The sequence below is a fragment of the Convolutriloba macropyga genome, chromosome 11, assembly GCF_964194025.1.
Source record: "Convolutriloba macropyga chromosome 11, txConMacr16.3, whole genome shotgun sequence".
Lineage (NCBI taxonomy): Eukaryota > Metazoa > Xenacoelomorpha > Acoela > Convolutidae > Convolutriloba > Convolutriloba macropyga.
This window is the reverse complement of record NC_134478.1, coordinates 20,325,486-20,348,308: the sequence shown is the minus strand read 5'-3', so window position 1 is coordinate 20,348,308 and position 22,823 is coordinate 20,325,486. Positions and strand designations below refer to the sequence as shown.

General features: G+C 36.4%; 1 protein-coding gene across 2 annotated transcripts; it reads left to right on the top strand.

Moving 5' to 3' along the window:
* Window positions 1-4,161: 4,161 nt before the first annotated feature.
* On the top strand, window positions 4,162-22,361 carry LOC142349301 (uncharacterized). Of its 2 annotated transcripts, none has more exons than XM_075400770.1 (3): window positions 4,162-4,358; window positions 16,731-17,249; window positions 20,943-22,361. In XM_075400770.1, exons 1-3 carry the CDS (start codon window positions 4,323-4,325, stop codon window positions 22,179-22,181), a joined length of 1,794 nt encoding a protein of 597 aa, XP_075256885.1. In that variant the 5' UTR covers window positions 4,162-4,322; the 3' UTR covers window positions 22,182-22,361. The 2 variants fall into 2 exon arrangements, with proteins under 2 accessions (XP_075256885.1, XP_075256884.1); XM_075400769.1 differs by having other exon boundaries at window positions 20,913-22,361.
* The last annotated feature ends 462 nt before the right edge of the window (window positions 22,362-22,823 follow it).

Below are 22,823 nucleotides of genomic sequence, written 5' to 3'. Positions count from 1 at the left end.
TATATCGCAAAACACCACAAACGTCAAACTCAAAATTTTCACTGTTAATTGAAATTTCACTAACACTTCCCAATAATCTTCTGTACACAATACAAATAAGTCAATTGCACCGCAATTTTCATTGCCATATTTGAAAAGCAAATTGCATTAGTTATTAAGACTTAAATTAAGTCAGATTCCAAGAACAAATTAAATTCAATAGCCTTGCAAAAGTCAGACAGTAAAGAATGTGAACAATCTGATTAATTAAGCCCAAAAAACACCATATTTGACACCAAATCAACAGATCAGTTCCAAATAACCAAAATAAGCGGAAAAATAAAATTCCAACTATAAGCACCTCGTTTTTCGCCAAAAGATCTCCCCAACATAAAAAACCCAAAACTAAACATGAAATCGTTACTACCAAAAATGACTCGAGAAATATCATCAAAAATTTCAACTCCGACCCGAACTAGATGACTGGCCTACTAATACAACACCTGGAACGAACATTATTTCAACAACTGACACAACGCCCTCTCAACCATTGCACAGGACCAAGGACTGGCAGACATTAAAAAATCTTTAGTGAAAAAAATGCTGGCTATATTTACCGGAAGATACGCCATATTAAAAGAGGTCAGGAACTCTGTGTTGCAAAACGATGAAACTCGACAGGAGATAATCCGCTAAATATAATCCTACTGGAGGAAAATGAGCGTTTATTACTGCCGTAATTGCTTAGACAAATGGAATGCTGTCCCCAAGGCCATCAGGGATGCAGTAATAGAGGATACACACTCAACTCACACTCAACCTTTCCTAAAGTTTGCCAGGCTTACAATTTTGATCTTTTTCAAACAATTAAAAACTTCTCAGTACTTAGCAAACTATAGCTGCTCAATATCTATGCAACTTAAAACAAACAAGGAGGCTCAGCAATGTGCGTTTGCACATAAGGTTCCGACCCCGCTCAATTAACAAATAAGGAAGAGATAGAAAACATTCCGACCATTCAGCGTTTAAAAAACAACTAAGTGAAGCAGTAAGAAAACGAACTCATATAAAACTGGAACTAAACAAAAAAACCTGCACTTCTTAAGATAAGATATGTGACCTGTCCATAGTGAGATTTGACAAAAGGTCGACGAAGAGAAGCAAAAAAGCAAAGTTCATATGTACGTTTCTATTTTTAAAATCAAACAATCTCAAAATGACTCTAAAACTAAACTTGACTCATTCAAAAGTTTAGTTTATGACTCCTATGAAGCAATTAAGACGGTTATTATCCATAATTTGTCAGAAAATAACAATTAAACTGCAAAAAAATCAAGTCAAAACTGCTGAAAACGTTAAAACAATAATCTATTCACAGAAAAATTAAACAGCTTCAACTGCATTTTTTAACGCTAATTGGGCTATTCCATTAGTACGATAATCTGGCAAGGAAACCGAAAAACTCAAAAGCGGCCAAATATCCAAAAATCATATCTTTCTTATAAATTTCCGTAGTACTAAAGCCAAGATATCATTGGTTGGAAATAAAACAGTTGTTTAGATTGGATATTGATTAACTAGAAAGTAGATGAGAAATGTTAATGCAGAATTGAAATTCATGCTACAAAGTTACTAGAATTAAGATAAAGTGACATAGCTAAGAAATCAAATGATATTATTGAATCAGTTATTTTCAAAAGTTCAAACAGATCAAAAGTTTGCACGTAAAACAGCACTGAACATGTACGACACTGAAATCATTGAAGTGTTTAAACTGAAAAAAAAAATGATTTGAACTCTTTGCTTGGATGTCCTGTGGTTTTAAATGAGGGTTGTTTGCAAAGTGTCTTTGTAAAATAGGGCGCAATAGGAACCACAATGATTGACCACTAACACAAACTCACGAAATATTTAAAGAAAAATCATTTTGTAAAATGATGAACACTGTGATTATTTGAAAAAATTTTTTGTTCACGGCAATGAAAACAAAACTTGGGAACTACATAAATGATTTCTCTGAGAAAAATTAATTGAAAGTAATAAAATTCCTATGCAAAAAACTGAAATCGGCAAATGGATACAGTTAAATATCGAAACAAGCAAGTAAGGTTTTGATTGTCACAAAAAATAACGACAACTAGAAGCAATTTTTTTTAAAAATCTATTAAATTGTGCGAGACAACTGTTTCGCAGCCGTTAAAATGTGTGCGCTACATTGAAATCATTAAAACTGAGCTAACTTTAAATTGACAATTTTAAAAAATACAACCTCAAATACGGCAAATATGCGAAAATTTGTAGTGAGAAAGCCGAGAGACTAATAGTTAAGAATCACACCACTATAAAGATTTTTTTTTGTTTCAAAACTTTGAATAACTTAATAAACCTTGCCTTTTATCTTGAGACTAAGCTACATTAGGACGGAATTAAGATTAAGAAATTGGCAACCATGAAAACCTCAATGAATTGTTTTGTAACAAAGATATTCAGACTCCTAGGAGGCTCTAAAACATAACTGAAAGCCTTGAATAGGTTCAACAGTTGCTCTTAAAGAACCCAATCTATATTTCGATTATTAGGACGAAGTCTTGCAGCTGCGAAAAGAATGATAAATGAAGAATATCAATTAAAAATCAATTGAAATTTACAAAACCACATTATCAAAGCCAGAAAAACTACAAAAATTTCTCTGGAAACATAATAAAAATTCATTTTGTTTTTTAGCTGCTGTCAAAACTTGGGCCTTGACCTGAAATTATTCGCGTCTCTAACGAAAATCAAATTAACAAACTGCAAAAATCTTTTGAAAAAGACCACGCCCCGATATCCTAAAAGTTATTGATTGTGAGAAAACAAGTGGAGTCCAATCCGAGCCCCTTTTTTACTGCGAGTCGAACACAAATGCTTTTTTATTCCATAAATTTGTAAAAAAATAATTAACAAATGAAATAATTCAATCAACAAAAATAAAGGCTGCATTTTGTGTAATTTTTGAGTTTTCGATTAAAAATTTTGAAATTCAAAATATTTAGTAGAATTATTAATCAAAACACTCGGATAAAACCATTTGACAAGCCTTCTCTGTCCTTAAAGGTAAAATCAATAACGTTGTTATTAACACTTTTAAGACATTCTAGCTGAATTGACAAGAATTTTAACCTCGATGTGAACTCCATGTAAAAAAGGGGAAAATTAAAAAAATCTAATCCCATATTCTACGCTGGAGGGCTTTCGAATGATATCGCACTCACAACCCTCTACTATGAATATATCGATTGGCGAAAACTGACTGAACAAAAAAACGATTTGAGTATATGGTGTTCGGTGTTCCGAAGCCCCCCCCCCCCCCCCCCCCAAGTGGGTCGGAACAACTAAAACTCAAATTGGAAATTAGCTGGTACTAATTATTGTTCGTTACTTTATTCATTCATTCATTCATTCCGACACTGAACTTTGTTTCAACTGGACGACAATTGCATGTATTCTCAATGCTAATCGTCGCTAAACATTGACATTTTGACTAGTCACAGGCATCTATAATGAATAAACTAAACTGAGATAAGAAAGGAAGAATTATGTGGAGAATTGAAGACCACTGAACATGGCCACTGTTTCTCGAACTGTGAGATCAAATCCGGAAACAACGTGCCGGTTATCGTGGCGAAGCCAACCAGTCCGTCAACTCGGACTAAATTATGAGCGCATATTGAGATTTTTCAGGTTTTAATGTTTTTGTCGTTCTATTGATACAAAATTTCGGTGTTGTCCATTTGAAACGTTTTTGTCCATTTTTTTGAAACTCCCCATTCTTAGATATTTGATGGATCAATTAGGCGCGTGTAGATCAAATTACATAATTCTTTTGCTCCAGCGCAATTTTGTAAACTCCAATTTTATCTTTATTTTCTTTTTTAGTTTCAATATCAACTCAGATTAAGTAACTTCAGCGATGGACGGTTTTGCATTACTAGTTTGCACTGATTTAAATAAGCTGGTAGTTAAATACGATTGTGAAAATGACCAAGCTACTAAAAACAAAGAGTTATCTGTTACAAATATCTGTAATAACATGATTGGCAAAAAATAGCTAATGCGAATTACTGTCTCACAAGAAATAGTCACAAACAACACCACGTCTTTCGTTTAATTTTACGGCAGTTGCATCGCAGAAATTTTGGTTGATTAAAAGCTCAATTCTTCACATTTTAATTACTTCATGTAATCACACTTTAGCTTCTTTAATCTCTTATTTTTTCACATTTAGCACATAAAAGACTTGTGTGAAGTTTTTCTAACGTGAATACAAAATGTGAACGTTTTTCTTACCATTGACTGCTGGAACAATGTCGCAGGAGTATTTACCACTATCTTCCGCCCAAGTAACTTTTAATAGCTTCCGTTTATTCCACGCGATAAAAACGAACATCATCAATGATTGTATTAAAATAAGGAGGTCCCCTCAACTTAATTTTTTGTCCGAAAAACAGGAAATTGGCCGTTTTTGGCCGTAATTTTTGGGAAAGTGCTCATATCCCTTCTGTTTTTTGAGCGGCACCCTATGAACGGTATTTTTATTCTCTTTGAACGGATATTAAGCGTTTTTGAGCCTCCCTAAAACTGTGGAATGACCATTTGAGACCAATATTTCGAGAAGACAGTAGATTTTAAGCGTTTTTAAACCTAAGAGATGGCCGATTTGACCGGTTTTGACAGGCATTTTTCTAAAAACTAGAAAACAAATGTGGAAAAAAGCATAATTTTCACTCAAAATTTACATTGGGGGTAGAAAGGGTTATCAAATATGGATGGCTATTACAAATTTCACAGAAATCAATCGCCCTTCTGGGATATCATGATCATACAAAAACATTAAGCGCGTGGTGGGAGAAATTATAATAATAATAATTTGTTCCTGCGTATTCGCAGCGGAACAGCATTAGGCCACAGCGGCCTGTTCTCAGCTGCCCTTTTTCTTATTATTCCCCACAATTCAGACTGTTCTTCTTTGACAGAAATTAGACAGAAATCTAAAAAGATAAAACAGTTTTATTTCTAATATTTTAAATCATTTGAAACTGAACTGAGCATTGCATTATCAGGATTTCTCTTCAAACTTTTTGCTAGCTTAATTCGGTTTCGCTGTAGGAATTCCGTTAAAACAAACTCTCTTCAAGTAATATTGTTTGAAGTCGATTTCTAACACCCCACTCAAAGTTTAATCTGCCTTCGATAAGGGTAACGGTTTCGAAAAATTGTGCGCTGCCAATTTTTCAGTAGGAATGTAGTTAATTAGACCCATCTTTCATCTTGTCCCAAAGAAGTGAAATTTTGTGTCGATGTGCTTGCTTCTCTTGCTTTTGCATCACTGGGTTTTGGCGAAGTCTGATAAGACTCCGGTTGTACTCTCAAATACCTCTTCTATGGTACTGTAGGATGCCAAACCCTCTAGAATCTGGTTCAAGTACAGTGCTTCTTTAACTGCTGCTGCCATGCTTAATATTTTGCTTCTAATGGAGAAAGATTGACTTTGATGCGCTCCTTGACACCACAGATTAGCGCCCTGCCACATTTGTTGAGATTGAAGGGTTAGCCTATTGTTGTTGTTCTGTCTTTCATATCACCAGCCCATTCTTCATTACTTTCCGCCCACTAAATCATAACCAGCCTCTTTTGTTCAAGTTTTTTGAATTTTTTTAAGAATAGAAAATAACATAAGAGTCGTTTCAGCTAAGGTTGATTGATAGGTCCCTACATATGTCTGGAGAAAATAAAGACTGTTAAGATGATGTCTGTTCGCGTCCATTTTACAAGGTAAAGTAGTCATCGAAAGAAGCTCTTGCGGATCTTTTGACAAACTTTTTCATCATCATTCAGTGCTGCCACATGTTCCAAGTTCAAGTCAGCTGGTGTCCTTCAGGATTTGCGCTGATTTGTTTGAGACCGCTCAAGCAATTTTTCTATCTAGCGATTTCGATAGACAGAGACTTGGCTTGCTTTTCGTCTGCTTCTAAGGCCAGAAAAAAAATTTAGTCTCCTTCTGTCTTCAATGTGAAATGTTGCCTCTGGAATAGGAATTTAACCAAATTCTTGTACTAGCTATTAGCAGCTCATTTTATACCATAATTTGACTTATTCAGTCAGCATACTAACTTTCTTTCATATTATCCTCGTTTTACATAATCCGGTGGCTGCTTATTCTAATACAGTTCTTCTTTTGTTGCTGAGTGCAGGAAGGAACGTGGTCTTGACATCAAACTGGTGCAACACTTAGCTTTGTTTTGCTGACAGCTGCGTCGAATACCAAACATCTCTTGCTTACTTTTAGGCGCAAAAGTCTCATAATGGATGACTCCTTTCAAATTTATTGGACATTTTCAGACATATAGCGTACTTTGTATTTGCCGACATGACCACTGGGTCCTAATTGAAGCTCGCATAACCATTTGACCGGAATGTGGTTCCTGTCTGTTGGTGGTCTCACAAGGTCACAAGTCTCGTTTTCTTTGAGTACCTTGACCTCGTTTTTCATTGCGGGGTACAACTGATACCAGTCATCGCCTTGCTTGGCTTCGTAGACTGTCCTGAGTTCATCGTAGCTGCCCGCAGTAGCAGCACAGCTAGACATTTGCAGAGTGTTTCTTTTTCTTGTCCTTTGACTGGGCTCTCTTCTTTCGGCTTGTTCCAATGCATCTTAATGAATACGTCTGTCTCTGACTGTGAGAAATCTTCTGTGTCATCTTGTTGCATTAGATTCTTCCTTTGGGGTTCAATCCTCAACTCCCGAAGCATCTTGTCTCACTGTTGTTTCTTGTGTGTTCACGTTCTCTGCATCATGTCACTCCTCCTCCTATATTGCAGTAGATGTGCTCTGTTTCTCTTTGTTGCATTAGTTTTGATGACCATCATCTGGGTGGCAGATCCCCAGATCCCTACCATTTTTTGCCTTGAGTTCAAATTAGTTGTGTTCTCTGTCTTTTGACTTCATAAAGACTGTTTAACCAAAAGCAAACAACTGTGAAAAGCTAATCAATAACTTAAGTTCTGTACCTTGCATCAGTTTTTGATCCTTGCAGCGCTAAGAACTGCTGCTCCCCACAAGACACGAGACTGATAGAAAATTTGAAGAATAGTCAGCCCCACACAGAACTTTCTTGAATTCGCACTAGAATTCCCCTCTGTCTGAGGGTATGCTGATCTTCACACAGCCTCCACTGCCTACCACACTGGAAGCAACTCGTTGGGATTTCTGAACACTGATGGGCGCATCAATGCAAATTATTATTTGATCTGTATTAAAATTATCCCCTAACATGTCTAGTGTCTTCACTGGCTTATGTTCTCCCCGTATTCGTCCTCTGGTGTAGCCAATGTTGGGCTCAACACCATGGAATCAAAATGGCCTCCATCTCTTTGTCATTTGAATGCCATATCTACGTGACCCTTCCCACTGTACTTGCTGGATTGCGTTTCTCTTTCCTCCTGCAGTCAGCAAAGTGTCCAGTTATCCTACACACAAAGCAGTTTTATTTCCTGGCACCCTTTTTGAACTCACACTTCACATCTATTGCAACTGATCCACTTTCTCTTTTGTCTCCCTGTGCTTTCATGAAACATCTGCAGGTTTTTCCTCAGCTCTCTGAAAGTTGTTGCTAAGTTGAAGGTTGAACACTTCTTGTATAACAAAAAGCTCATAGGTCGACCACTGAATACCGAGGCCTTGGTTTTTGAATCCTTGTGAGATTTGGCCTCTGATGAAAAATTTGTCCAGATCTTTAATTTCTCCGAGTTGTAGAAGAGCCAACCGTGCCACCAAAATCATCACTATTGGTTTCACCAAACTTTAAAATCTCTTGCAAAAGTTTTGAAACTTTGGCATCATCCGCAATGCCGTCATCTGGCACAAAATCAATTGTCATCAGCATGAGGGTTGTTGCATCTAGAATCAGTACCAGATGGCACTACACAATTTTTTGTTTCTCCTTAATGATCTCACTTTCCTCTCATTTGCATCCTTCAGCACATTGTGCTTCTTCGTGTCCTCATATCTTGCTTTATTGGCCAGTGACGCATGCTCATTGCGTTGGTCCTCTGTCCCCAGTAGTGCTATGTAGAGCCCTTCGTCTGCATGATGGCCACAAATCTCGAGCTCCAGATTTGAAATTCATCAGTTTTTTCTGTGTAGTCCTTTCCTGCGTCATTGTTTGTTGACTTGGTTAACCAATTGGTTGAAGAAAAGTTACTATTAGGAAAAGATGATGAATGTCAACGTTAATCTACTAATTTTGTTTTAAATCTATTTTTTTTACTTAGAAATTTGTTGGGTTCATAACCTGTTAGGGTTGCAAGCAGATGCAAATCTATGAAAATGGATCATTGATGAATTCGAAACTTTTTTTTCACACCTATTGGGTTAATCATTACACCAAATTGTCTCGAAATTGCCCGTCTTTTATGATCCATTCTGAAGTATTTTTCGTGCTCCTCAAGGTTTCTTTTCACTAGCCATGTACTCGCTGAACAAGTAGGGCTTCTGGTCAAGCTATGCCAAGCTTATTTTTAGCAGAATTGACATTTTTCTCTCTCAAAGTTCCAACAGAGATATTGGAGAGTACAAGAGTACTGATGGCCACTATCGCCACAAATGTGAAAAGCTAATCAACAGTTTAAGTTCTGTACCTTGCATCGGTTTCTGATCCTTGCAGTGCTAAGAACTGCTACTCCCCACAAGACTTGAGACTGATAGAAGGTTTGAACAATAGTCAGCCCCACAGAGAACTTTCTTGAATTCGCATTAGAATCCCCCTCTAACTGAGGGTATGCTGATCTTCACACAGCCTCCACTGCCGACAAAACTGGAAGCAACCCGTTGGGACTTCTGAAATCTGATGGGCGCACCAAAGCAAATTATTATGTGATCTGTATTAAAAATATCTCCTAACATGTCTAGTGTCTTCACTGGCTTATGTTCTCCCCGTATTCGTCCTCTGGTGTAGCCAATGTTGGGCTCAACACCATGGATTCAATATGGTCTCCATCTTTTTGTCATTTGAATGCCATATCTACGTGACGCTTCCCACTGTACTTGTCTCGAAATTGCTCGTCTCTTATAATCCATTCTAATGTTCTTTTCTCGCTCTTCTAGGTTTCTTTTCAATAGCCATGTACTCGTTGAACAAGTAGGGTTTCTGGTCAAGCTTTATCAATCTTATTTTTAGCAGAATTGACATCGTTCTCTCTCAACGTTCTAACAGAGATGTTGAAGAGTACAAGGGTACTGATGGCCACTATCGTACTGAATGAAAGTTCAGTCTTCTCTAAGTTAACTTTGATATTACTGCACAATTTGCCAAACTTTAAAAATTATTTTATTTTGCTCTCATCAGCTTATCAAATTGAAACCAGTTCTTGAATCATTCTCTTGCAGCAAAACATATTGAAAGCAGAACTACGTACAAATATGAATTTTTAAAATAAAATGGAAAAGTTAATTTTTGATCGGTGGGGTTGACGGAGTGACCATAGCACGAGTCGAGGTCAACACTTGTCCCGATAGGTTCCAAATTTTTTTTAAAATGGTCTAGAAGAAACTGTTGTCTGGAAGTTGTCTTGCCATAAGTCTAGTCTTAAGGTTGGGGCTTCGAAACAAGAGAACTATGTTTCAAAGCCTACCCATGTAAAAACATCTTTGTCTCAATAAAAAGGTTCCATTCATCGCCTGCCTACATTTGATTTGATTTTCAATTTTATTCGGTACCTCTTTAATACTTCATGTAGTTGTGAAATGAAAAAATTCATGAGCGTTTCTTCCAATCCGAAATGGCTCCAAACTATTTGAAAACTATCCTTATATGACGAAATCTCAAACCTTTTCGCAGAAAGTACTGAAATATGAGTTTTTTCGCATTCAGCAGTTAACTGATGAAAATCGTACTCACGAATGCTCAATCAACCACAAATAGTTTAAACTGAAGATTTCAAAATTAATCGATACACAGAGTGATAAAACGAAATCCATTTGAAAAATTGAAATCCCAAAAAAGTGAACTACATGAATTTTTGGAAATCTTCGGAGACACTTAAAGAAGAAGCAGATTTTAAACATGCAAAAACCTGCACTAGTGATGTTCCTTCGGCGTTGTCAGCAGTTTTTTTGCGATAACACAGAATTTCAGTAGGAGCATAGCAATGTGAAGTAACGCGCCCGGAGTATTCTTTTCACTACTAATTGTCCTCTAGTTTGCAAATTGGATATTTTTCGTTCAATTACTGATTTTTATCATAAATTTTTATGCAAGCACTGCTGATTGATATAACGTCTCCTTAATTCAAATCTCAATAACGAGAAGTTTGTGAAACTAGTTCCGTCGCAAACAGCTTTGCATGAAATTTTCAAAACTTTTACAATTTCGCTGCATCCAAAAAATAGACAATGTATTTTTTATTTCTGTAAAAATCTGAGAAATTAATAGCATTTGATTGTTTTGATGTTATGAAAATGGATCATTGATGGATTCAAAACAGCATCTTTTTTTTGTAGACCTATTGGGTTAACCATTACCCTAACTCGTCTCGAAATTGCTCGTCTCTCATAACCCATTCTGAAGTTCTTTTCTTGTTCCTCAATGTTTTTTTCACTAGCCATGTACTCGTTGGACAAGTAAGGCTTCTGGTGAAGCTTTGCCAAGCTTATTTTTAGTAGAAATGACATCGTTCTCTCTCAACCTTCTAACAGAGATGTTGAAGAGTACAAGGGTAATGATGACCACTATCGTACTGATTAACCATAAACAAACAAATTTGAAAAGCTAATCAATAGCTTAAATTCTGTACCTTGCATCAGTTTCTGATCCTTGCAGTGCTAAAAACTGCAGCTCCCCACAAGACATGATACTGATAGAAGGTTTGAACAATAGTCAGTCCCACATAGAACTTTCTTGATTTCGCATTAGAATTCCCCTCTAACTGAGGGTATGCTGATCTTCGCACAGCCTCCACTGCCGACGAAACTGGAAGCAACCCGTTTAGATTTCTGAACACTGATGGGCGCACCAATGCGCACCACAGATGGGCGCACAACTCGTCTCGAAATTGCTTGTCTCTTTTAACCCATTCTGATGTTCTTTTCTCGCTCCTCTAGGTTTCTTTTCACTAGCCATGTACTCGTTGGACAAGTAAGGCTTCTGGTGAAGCTTTGCCAAGCTTATTCTTATTAGAAATGACATCGTTCTCTCTCAACCTTCTTACACAGATGTTGAAGAGTACAAGGGTAATGATGACCACTATCATACTGATTAACCATAAACAAACAAATTTGAAAAGCTAATCAATAGCTTAAATTCTGTACCTTGCATCAGTTTCTGATCCTTGCAGTGCTAAAAACTGCAGCTCCCCACAAGACATGATACTGATAGAAGGTTTGAACAATAGTCAGTCCCACATAGAACTTTCTTGATTTCGCATTAGAATTCCCCTCTAACTGAGGGTATGCTGATCTTCGCACAGCCTACACTGCCGACAAAACTGGAAGCAACCCGTTGGGATTTCTGAACACTGATGGGCGCACCAATGCGCACCACTGATGGGCGCACAACTCGTCTCGAAATTGCTTGTCTCTTTTAACCCATTCTGATGTTCTTTTCTCGCTCCTCTAGGTTTCTTTTCACTAGCCATGTATTCGTTGGACAAGTAAGGCTTCTGGTGAAGCTTTGCCAAGCTTATTTTTATTAGAAATGACATCGTTCTCTCTCAACCTTCTTACAGAGATGTTGAAGAGTACAAGGGTAATGATGACCACTATCATACTGATTAACCATAAACAAACAAATTTGAAAAGCTAATCAATAGCTTAAATTCTGTACCTTGCATCAGTTTCTGATCCTTGAAGTGCTAAAAACTGCAGCTCCCCACAAGACATGATACTGATAGAAGGTTTGAACAATAGTCAGTCCCACATAGAACTTTCTTGATTTCGCATTAGAATTCCCCTCTAACTGAGGGTATGCTGATCTTCGCACAGCCTCCACTGCCGACAAAACTGGAAGCAACCCGTTGGGATTTCTGAACACTGATGGGCGCACCAATGCGCACCACTGATGGGCGCACAACTTGTCTCGAAATTGCTTGTCTCTTTTAACCCATTCTGATGTTCTTTTCTCGCTCCTCTAGGTTTCTTTTCACTAGCCATGTATTCGTTGAACAAGTAGGGTTTCTGGTCAACCTCTGCCCAGCTTATTTTTAGCAGCATTGACATCGTTCTCTCTGAACGTTCTAACAGAGATGTTGAAGAGTACAAGGGTACTGATGGCCACTATCGTACTGATTGAAAATTCAGTCTTCTCTAAGTTAACTTTGATATTACTGCACGATTTGCCAAACTTTAAAAATTATTTTCTTTTACTCTCATCAGCTTATCAAACCGAAACCAGCTCTTGAATCATTCTCTTGCAGCAAAACATATTGAAAGCAGAACTACGTACAAATATGAATTTTTAAAATAAAATGGAAAAGTTAATTTTTGATCGGTGGTGTTGACGGAGAGTCCATAGCACGAGTCGAGGTCCACACATTTCCCGATAGGTCCGACCTTTTTTTATAAATGGTCTAGAAGAAACTATTGTCTGGAAGTTGTCTGGCCATAAGTCTAGTCTTAATGTTGGGGCTTCGAAACAAGAGAACTATGTTTCGAAGCCTACCCATGTCAGAACTTCTTTGTCTCAATAAAAAGTTTTCATTTATCGCCTGCCTATATTTGATTTGGTTTGCAGTTTTATGCTGTACCTATTTAATACTTCATGTAGTTGTGAAATGAAAAAAATCATGAGCGTTTGCTCTATTCCGAAATGGCTCCAAACTATTTGAAAACTGTCCATATATGACGAAATCTCAAACCTTTTGACAGAAAGTACTGAAATATGAGTTTTTTTTGCATTCAGCAGTTAACTTTTGAAAATCGTACTCAGGAATGCTCAATCAATCACAAAGAGTTTAAACGCAAGAGGAGATTTCAAAATTAATCGATAAACAGGGTGAAAAAATGATATCCATTTGAAAAAGTGAAATCCCACAAATGTGAACTACGTGAAATTTTGGAAATCTTCGGAGAGAATTCAAAGAAAAGGCAGATTCTAAACATGCAAAAATCAGCACTAGTGATTCCGTCGGCGTTGTCAGCAGTTTTTTGAGATAGCGCAGAATTTCAGTAGGAGCATGACAATGTGAAGTAGCGCGCCCGAATTTGATAACTATTTTTTCACTACTAATTGTACTCTAGTTTGCAAATTGGATATTTTTTCGTTCAATTACTGATTTTCGTCATAAAATTCAATGCAAGCACTGCTGATTGATATAACGTCTAATTGTTCCGACCCACTTGTGGGGGGAGGAACTATATGCTAAAATGGGTTTTTTGTTCAGTCAAATTTGGCCGATCGATATATTCTTCGTAAAGAAACGTGACTGGTATCAATAAAAAGCTGTTCCAGCGTAGATTTCAAAACAAAAAAGACTTTTTTGAAAATTTTTTTTGTGTCGAGGATTGAAACTTTGTGTAACCACGGGATATTTGGCATGATTTTGTTCACATTTAGTGTAATTTTTCTTCAAATTAAAATATTTTCTATAAAAATAGTATTTCAAATTTGAATTTCATGCCACAAAATGAACCAATTGTGTGCTCCTAATAGATGAAGGCAATAAAAAACTAGTTCTCGTCTCATAGGGAAATTCACTATAATAAAATCGAATTCTCTTTGAGAGCTCTTCTTTTTACAAAAACTTTTCAGTTTTTTTGTTTTTTTAGTCACCTAGAGACTAGTCACTTTTCATATTGAGGTTCCGTTAACGACAAACCTCATTTACAGTCAAATGAAGCCTAATGAACAAAAAAATTGTTTCCAAGGCATTGCTCATGTTGGCAATTCCTTTTTTGGCTTCGACACTGAGTTTTCGTATTTTTTAATGAAAATTTGATTTTCTTTTTGAGGATTTACTAGTTTTTTGTAGTCCTATGGCATGAACTAATTGAAGAAAGGTGCAATATGTTCCGTAATGAGCATCAAGTGAACATATCTAGTGGTTTGAGTGGACAGCTATTGGCTGTTAAGGATTCGAGAAAAAATTTTCGAAAAAAGTTTTTTGAACATTATTCAAACAATCATTAACATTTTTCGTGAGCTGTAAGTCAGTCTCAGTAATGTTTTCGATTTTTGCCTCTACTGAGTTTTCGATTTTGCCTGTTTTTGTTGTTGTTTTCATAGTCATAAGACTTATTGTGATGCTTTATTGATTAACTATGCATAACAAATATCTTTTTCCTCCCATCGGGGCATATCGGAGTGTATTTATTGACTTCCGTTGAAAGCTATAGAATTTAATGGATGCTAAGTCTTAAAAAAAATTTTTCGAAAAATTTTTAAACATTAACCAATCTTAAACTTTTTTCGTTAACTGTTAGTCAGTCTGAGTATTGAGAGGACCTTTTTTTCGCTACTGCATACAAAATAAATCTGGTTTATTTTCTTCCTAATAGTTTAAAGACTTCAATGCCACCGGTTTCAATAATTTTTTTAAATTTTTGTATATTTTTGGTTCCTTTTGAAATCTTATCAAATTATCCTAATACTAAAAGTTCCCTTTGGTTTGAAGAAGTAGTATTTATGATTTAAATTGTTTCGACACTTTCTTCAGGCGCTTTTCTACTGAATTTTTTGTTTTTGCCTGTATTTGTGGTTGTTTTTATAGTCAATGACGTGTTGTAATGGTTTATTGATGAAATATGAACGGCAAACAACTTGTTGTCCCATCAATATAGCGTATTTACTGGCCTCCGTTGAAAGCTATTGAATTTTAGGACACTGTTACTACGAGTTTTCTCAAACATTTCGTGGTTCTAATGTTTTTGTTCATATTTAGTGATTTTTCGATGTTAAATTGTCATTGCTGCTAAAAATTATTTAAAAGAAAATTTTTTTACTGAAAAGTTCACTTTTTAATGCCTTTGAGACTTTTCTCGCTTAATTTTTTTTCTTGATTTTGATGTTTTTTCCTTTTTCTTTGTTCTTTGTGTAGCCGTAAGTTGCTGACCGGTCGCTGAAGCTTGTGATTGAAGATTGAAATAAGGATGTTACCCAAAGCACTCAATTTATAGCCAATAGTCTTAGAGTTTATGATATATATTTCCAATTTTTTTTTTTTAAATTTCAGTTTTTGTTTCGTCTTTTTGTCAACTTGTAAATTATTTTCATCATTGAGAGGTCACGTCCAATTTCTGGTATTTCAAATAATAACATATCTACTTATTTGATTTATTGCTGACGTTTTGCTTGTTGGACAATATGCATTTTTATAAACGTTTTTTGAGTAATCAGTTTTGTGTTTCTTTTTCTCTTCTTTCAACACAATCGCTTATTAAAAGTCCCAATAGTTTTCAAATGTGGCCCAGGTAATTTAGTTAATATCTCAGTAAAAATCCTTTAGCCGAAGTAGTAGAAATAACAATTGAATTATAAGTACATAAAATTCAGATAATAGCTAATGACTTAAATGGTATCAACAATTTTTGTTTTCGGAAATCAATTGTAACTTTAGGCCGTTTCTATGGCTTATTCTAACCAAAGACAAGTCTTCTTGGTTTTGTAATAACTTTATGGTTACTTGTTAAGGTTTATTCAGTAAAGAGCTAATGCTTTTTAAGATTTTTGAAATTTCTTGGTTTAAAAAATATTGATTAATTTTTGAATTTCGCCTCATTATTCGTTCTCTTTGTCGACTTGTTACCCGGTCTCATTAAGAACAAATTCCATCTGGTGTATAGTTTAAAAAAAGTGAATTTGTGTAGTTAAGGTTTTATTTGACTGTATTTTGACGCTGTTAATAGGTGCTTTTGAATTTTGATAATCAGTTTTTGCTAAGAAAATTTTGTTTTTGCTAATTTTGTTGTTTGTTTTTTTTTCTCATAGTCCTTTTAACGGCAGACCTCTTTGTCGCTGTAATGAGGCATGGCGTTATGTGTTTCAATTAGCGGTTAGATTGTGCAGCGATTGCTTTAACCTCAAATATCTACTTTTTATATCGTCATTTGGTTGACAATTAAGTAAAGAATGTTGATAAGCTCGGGTCGAAACATCGTGTGCAAACGCACATTAACGAGCCTCCTTGTTAGTTCAAAATTCAATAACGAGAAGTTTGTAAAACTAGTTTTGTTTCCGTCGCAAACAGCTTTGCTTGAAATTTTCAAAACATTCAAAATTTCTCAGATTTTAAAAAAAAAATTAAAAAATCTTTTATTGTTTTTACGCTGCACCCAAACAACAGAATATGTTTTTTTTTTAATTTTCTGTAAAAATCTGAGAAATTAATAGCAGTTGAATGTTTTGAAAGGCTCTTGAAAAACTGTTGGGGATTGGACTTGCTTAACAAATTTCTCTTGAATCATTTTTACAAATACGCTATATAGATCAGCAGTGATTGCAGTTCGAGTAGGTCGTCGTTTGCTTGCTATAAGATAGACTATTAAATTATTTTTTTAAACTTTTTTCCCATAAACCGTAAAGATATTTTTGTTCTACAAAATGTAGAGTCTCTCAAATGCCTCTGTAGTATTTTGTTCCATTTTTTAAATATTGAAGGTGAAGAAATGAGGCTTTTTGACAGTTTGGGGCAATTTTTCTTACGAAACCCTTAGATCTGCTAAGAATTTATAATTTAATGACCGTGTAGCATTTTTGTTTTTTGTTGAATAGTATTATTTTTAGGCATCCGGAAGTTCGAGGCTGGGAGAAGGATTCCAAGTCGATTTTTATTGCAAAAACTGTCGTAATTATATTACCCTACCAGAATGGCAACAACATCACAACACTGGTGCCCATTGGGTTGTACCTATTTCCTTCCTGGATGATAACAGATTGTATTTTCCAGGCAATTCTCAAACCAATGATTATTCCGATGGATCTGATATTGTTACTGTATATAATGAGGCTTATTCTCAGTTATCACGCCAGCCGAATGCGAACACATCGAAAATTGTACTTCTAGAACGTGAAGTAGTTTCATTGAAGGAAACTATGGAAAAATTTATCAAAGATTTCCAAACCTTCGAAGCAAAGTCTGACATGTTTCAAAAACATCAACAACAAGGTCAACAACAGGGTCGACAGGTAGACGAACAATCGCAAGAAAAAGGGAACCGGCGGAACCAGCTCCTCGAAACCCGCTCGAATGACCAGAGAGAGGATGAGGAGATACAGCGGCCTCATCCCTACACTGCAACTCTGGTCGCTAGTAGAGCACGATTGCTTAAAGCTGATTATCGCTTTTCGATTTTAAAGACCTTTTATAAAGTAACAATGAACCAGAAAACTAATATATCAAATAATAAGAGCACTGAACGGTGCCCTATTTAAAGCAGTGCTGGTTAGAAAACTACTCGAGCGAGACCCAGGCTTTGGTCCCAGATGATAAAAGCATCAGAGACGGTAATAAGCTCCCGTCAGCTCTTTCTAGACCGAAAAGATATTTGGGCTCTCGTCGAGCGCTCAAATCCGTCTCTGATCAAACCAGAGCAAAGTAAAATGTACTCTATCTTTGGGAGACCAAAATTCCAGGTCTATATGCCACCCTTGGTTCAGAATTTGTGCGCTCAAAAATGTCTCTCGTAAGATGATTCAGACAGAAATGGCCTCTAATAAAAACTTTATGCGCTTATGATCAATGTTTTCTTTGATTTTAGTCAAGACTTTGATTTCGCTACCCAATTTTATGCGATCATCTCCGGATCGGACCAAAGCAAAAGTTTTTGTGTTTTTTAAAGTAAGTAAGTATGATAACAGTAAGAACATTAAAAATGTTTAATTTGGAACGAATTAATTAATTAGTTCAATTTGATGCCGTCCAGATCTCTGATCAGACTATGACAAATAGGCCCCAGATCAGACTTGTACTATCTACGTATGACACTTCGAGTATGATGCTTCCAAATTATAACGGCTACCCAGTTCCTGTAGCTTTGGGAGGGAGCTCGCACTGGTATGCACGCAAGATTCTGTTCGCGAATTTTTAAACATTAGGACTTGGGTGAAAAGTGTTTTAAATGGGTATTACCCGAAGCTGTTAGAGGTTTGGGCTCTGTTATATCTCACTGCTCACACGACTGCAAGGTCACCGTTAGTCTAGCGATAGAGAAATGTTGGATAAAATTTGATTTGCTCTCGGTAGGAGGGCTTCATTAGCACGCAAAAGTACACTTGTGTACTAGCAGCAATTTGATTTAGCATTTCTATTAGTTCTCGTATTTTGCTCAAGTTTCATTCGAAATTGATAAGGGAACTAGGTCATCAGCGAGCAGAGTTGAGTTTTAACTTAAGAAAATAATTCAGCTTTGCACGTATTTTAGATCTAATTGCAAAACACACAGTGCACAAAACACAACACACAAAACTAGGACAACAGGAGAAAAGAATGTGACACCCAGGTTGAGGTTTATTCCAAGTGTTATTTCAAAAACACGCTTAGAGTTTGAGACAAAATATTTTTCAGCAGATTGACGTTATATAATTACCTATTTGATATGAATGATTTTCTTGCAAGTTTTTACCCTAGTTCAGCAAAGATCAACGCAAGACAACAAAAATATGTCTTTTTTTCTGCCTTGGAGAGCTAACTGATTTTCGGACCGGTGCTCGTTGCATTTTTTTCACCGTTTTGTTGAGTTTTCTTGAACTTTTCAGCCTTTTTTCCCACTTTTTCTGCTTAATTTGTTGGTAGAATTCAGTACGCCAGATCTCTTGAGAAGCGCTGTTTCTAGAAACTTCTGCTACTGCTATTCCACCGAGCCACCTTATGCACCTCCCCTTTGGCCAAAGCCTCAGGTATTTAGTCATCAGACCTTCAGAGGAATGAATTCCAAGCCATCAAGACCAGAGCATCGTTGCTAAGACCATCTGGGGTCTAGTTCTTCGAAGAGTTGAGTCCCGTGAGCCTCAAGTCTCCTTAAAACCATCTTTCGGGACATAGCAGAGCGTGTGTTGTCTGGACCAAACATTTAGTGTAGTCACTCTTTATCTTTTAGCTCTGCGATCGTAGTTGCAACACTACGCTGTGATGATGTTTCTGTGACTACCAGTACATCTATCTTGTCTGGACCATGCACAGTGTTTCCTACTAGAAGACTTTCATTTCAGATATTAATTGTGCGCAGGGATCACACACAGTTTTCTCTTCCTCTACTCATCAGCTTTCAGTGAACACAGTGCAGCATTCATCTCAAGTTCCCTCACATTAAAAACATACTAAACCTGCGTTCGTTGCTTACTAACAAGGGTTTCTGGTTGATTAGATTTTGATAAAGATTTTAATTGGAGTGTAGCCAATCTGCTAATAAGCAATCAAAACGTCATCTACTAGTCTCGATTTAACTTCCGTTACTTTGTTGACTTTCGAATCAGTTAACTTTGACCATCTTTCGCTTATTGGAGACATTTCCAACGGTTGAAGTCGACGAGACATGACTACAAGAGCCACTTTTGTTCACAGGGTCTCGCCAACAACCGCGTTTGCTTCCTTCTTTCAAAGGCATTATTCCAAAAGGTCTGCCTCGACACCTTCATCTCAGGCTCTTGCTTGCGCCGATGAGTATCGGACTGGCAAGAAATTCACAGCAAATTTGTTTTGAGTCCAAGATGGCTGCCTTCGGGCAATCTCATCAGACTATACGCTTAGCTAACTTCCACTAACTGAGCTAGCGGTAGTTAAAAGGTGGCACCACGTGGAAGTTACGGATCACGTCTACACCCTGGGTTATTAACCCTCCCCACAAAGTTTTCGCTTCAGCATTATGCTTCCATGTCCCCCGTGCCACCTTGTATCCTTTTAGACACCAATTCAACTGGTTATTTAGTTTTAAAAAATTTTGCCTCAGAGTCATCTATCACATTTTTTTCTTCTTCCCTACAAACTGTCTAATTTTCAGCACTCAACTTATATATTTTGTGCAATTTACATACATAACTATTATACTTCAAGCGCATTTTAACTTTACTGATAACAAAAAGTTTTGAAAAAATAAGTAGGGTAGTTTCAGTTTTCTAATGATCAAAACTACAGTACATTAAAACAACTATTTTAACCTTATGGAACCAGGCATGAATAATAGAGTCTATTATCCATACCTTGTTCCGTAAAGTTCAAATAGTGGTTTTAAATAGTTGTTTCAACAACAACCACAACAATATACTGTAGTTTTGATGATCAGAAACCTGAAACTACCGTATTTATTTTTTAAAACGTTAATGTTATCAGTAATAGACTAAAATTACCTCTTTTTCTGAAGCGCTGAAATTACGTAGAATATACTGAATTTTTGAAGTGCTCATATATTGTAAGAAATGTGAAAATCTTTTATATGAGAGATTTGCCAAGTTTTGGTGAGAAATCTGCTGAAAATATGTATAGAGTCTGCTGAATTCTGGAAAGAGATGTGCCGAATTTTGCAAGCATTTCGATGGCAAGTGATGAAAAAATTTAGTTTGGCACATTCTGTACCTTATTAAATATTCAATGCATTCAGAATTTTTCCTTCATCATTTTCCACGCATTTAGCAGGTTTCTTAGAAAATTGACCGCTGGCACACGTTGACACCTCGGGATGTCTCGAGCAGATCTTTGAAAGTTATTTGTGTGCATTTACATGCTTTTCTGGGAAATTAATTCTACTATCACAAAATACATATTGTAAAATGTCACTTGAATTAATACATTATATTGAAACAAAAAAATCAAATTTAGATATTTTAGAGGTTGCCTTCTGTTCGCAGCCAGAAGGCAAACTAGATATTTTATACCGTTCAATACCATTCAAAAGCCATCAAATGTGTGCTTTTTTTCCAACCAAACAATGTTTTTTTTTATTTTTTGAAATGATTTGCGGTGTAATGAAAAAGAATTTAACGATAAACCAATCGCATCAACAGCATGATCAACAACAACAATCATCATCAACATCATCGCAGCGACAAGACCAACCATTGCCACCTCGAGATCATCAGGGTACGTTTTCAAATTCACCAAGTGATCGAAATTATTATGAAACGATTCAGGCCGATCGAGATGAGATAAATGAGACATCTTCTAACGAAGGAGATGCCGATGACTCAATCGCTGGCAACCCACGCACTTACGGTTACCCATCATACCTCGAAGACAGTGACTATACTTATCCGGGTAGCAAATTGATTATCACAACAGGTAAGACTAAGAACATTGCACTTCCACCCCCTTCGCCAGATAACCACGTCAAAATTAAAATGGATTCAAGCGGTTTTATATACGTGTTTCAAACAACGTGGAGAAATTCGAACCCAGTTGAGAGCAAACTGAAAATTTTCAACATGCACGACAACCCACTCATAATTCACAAAAAGTGGAAATGGGTCCAGGAAAAACAGAGGCGTTTTTCTTTCACCAGAAACATTCCACAGTATATGCCTGTGGACATAGCTCTTTGCATGGACGAAATTCATATAGTGGCAAAAACGGGAAACAGCTCTTTTGGAGTTGAAAAATGGAGGAAAATGAGTGATGTAAAAACAGGCGAAGTTCATCTGGCGCAAACTGGAATTGACAGTCTAAGCACGCTTTCAATTTCGGGTGCCCGGAACTATTTGTTGATGGTACAGCGAAAATCTGATCGTTCTTTACATCTCGTTATAATGGACCGCCAAGTTGTCCGACTCAGTTGTGCGTTGAACATTTCGGTCGAAAGACAACCTAAATTTTCAGTGAATGGAGATTACTTACTGTTTCCCCATGCAAACTCATTCGATATTGTGAACTGGAGAGAAGGCAGTACAATCATAACTGACGCTACTCGTAGGACAATCAGAACTGTGAATATCGAGGGCGATAGATGGGTTGTGGGTTCATTTACCCTGGGAGATATGTCCACCTACGTCATTGAGTTACACAATGATCAGCAAGAAAACGGTACACTTTACCAAACAGAACAACTGGAACCAATAATGCTGGACCATTCACAGATTTCCGGATTACGACAGCGACATTTAGGTTTGTTTTCTTCAGCTCTGGCTGGAGTAATACTCTTTTACAATGAGCAAATATTTGGACTTCTTCAAGTGACAACGCCAACAGCTGGCTACGAGGCAACAGCCAGAGATCACCCGCTTATAGGGCTATCTGGAACAAGAAATTAAACGCAGCGGAGAAAAATTCAAAATATCAATGAAGACACGTATATATACGAACAAAGCTTATTAATCGGGTAAATTTTTATGCATTTTTAGTTTCCTTATTATGTATCTCTGCTTGCTTGTAATTATGAACTCTTTCGAAAGTAATTATATTATATTTCTCAGTTGCTTCAAATGCTTTGATTCTTATCCACCTTGCAAACTTCAAATTCAGAAAAAAATGAACAGAGTTAATTGTACGGTTCTTGGAGAAATGAGAATAATCGCACTGAAGAAAACCACTAGTGAGCAAAACGGTGTTAAGTTTTTTGTGGTACTGAAAATGTCTCTTTCGGCTCACAAAACTCAAAAAGACTGAAAGAGGAATTTAGAGGAATGAAAAGGTGAGCGCAGATTTGAAAGTTGAGAAAAAGAGAATTTATAACACTCTCGCTATTCTCATATCTTCAAGGTTTTTCTAGGATAAAAAGTAGAAAAAATTCAAAGACCTTTACAGGCATAATCTTTAACTTCACGTTTTCGCGTTTCAAATAATCAAAAAAGTGAAAAATTTAAATAAGTTTTACCATAAAATTAAACAGACAAATAACTGAATTGTTACAATAGTTAATAAAAAATCAGATAACATCATCATTTTGAGCAAAA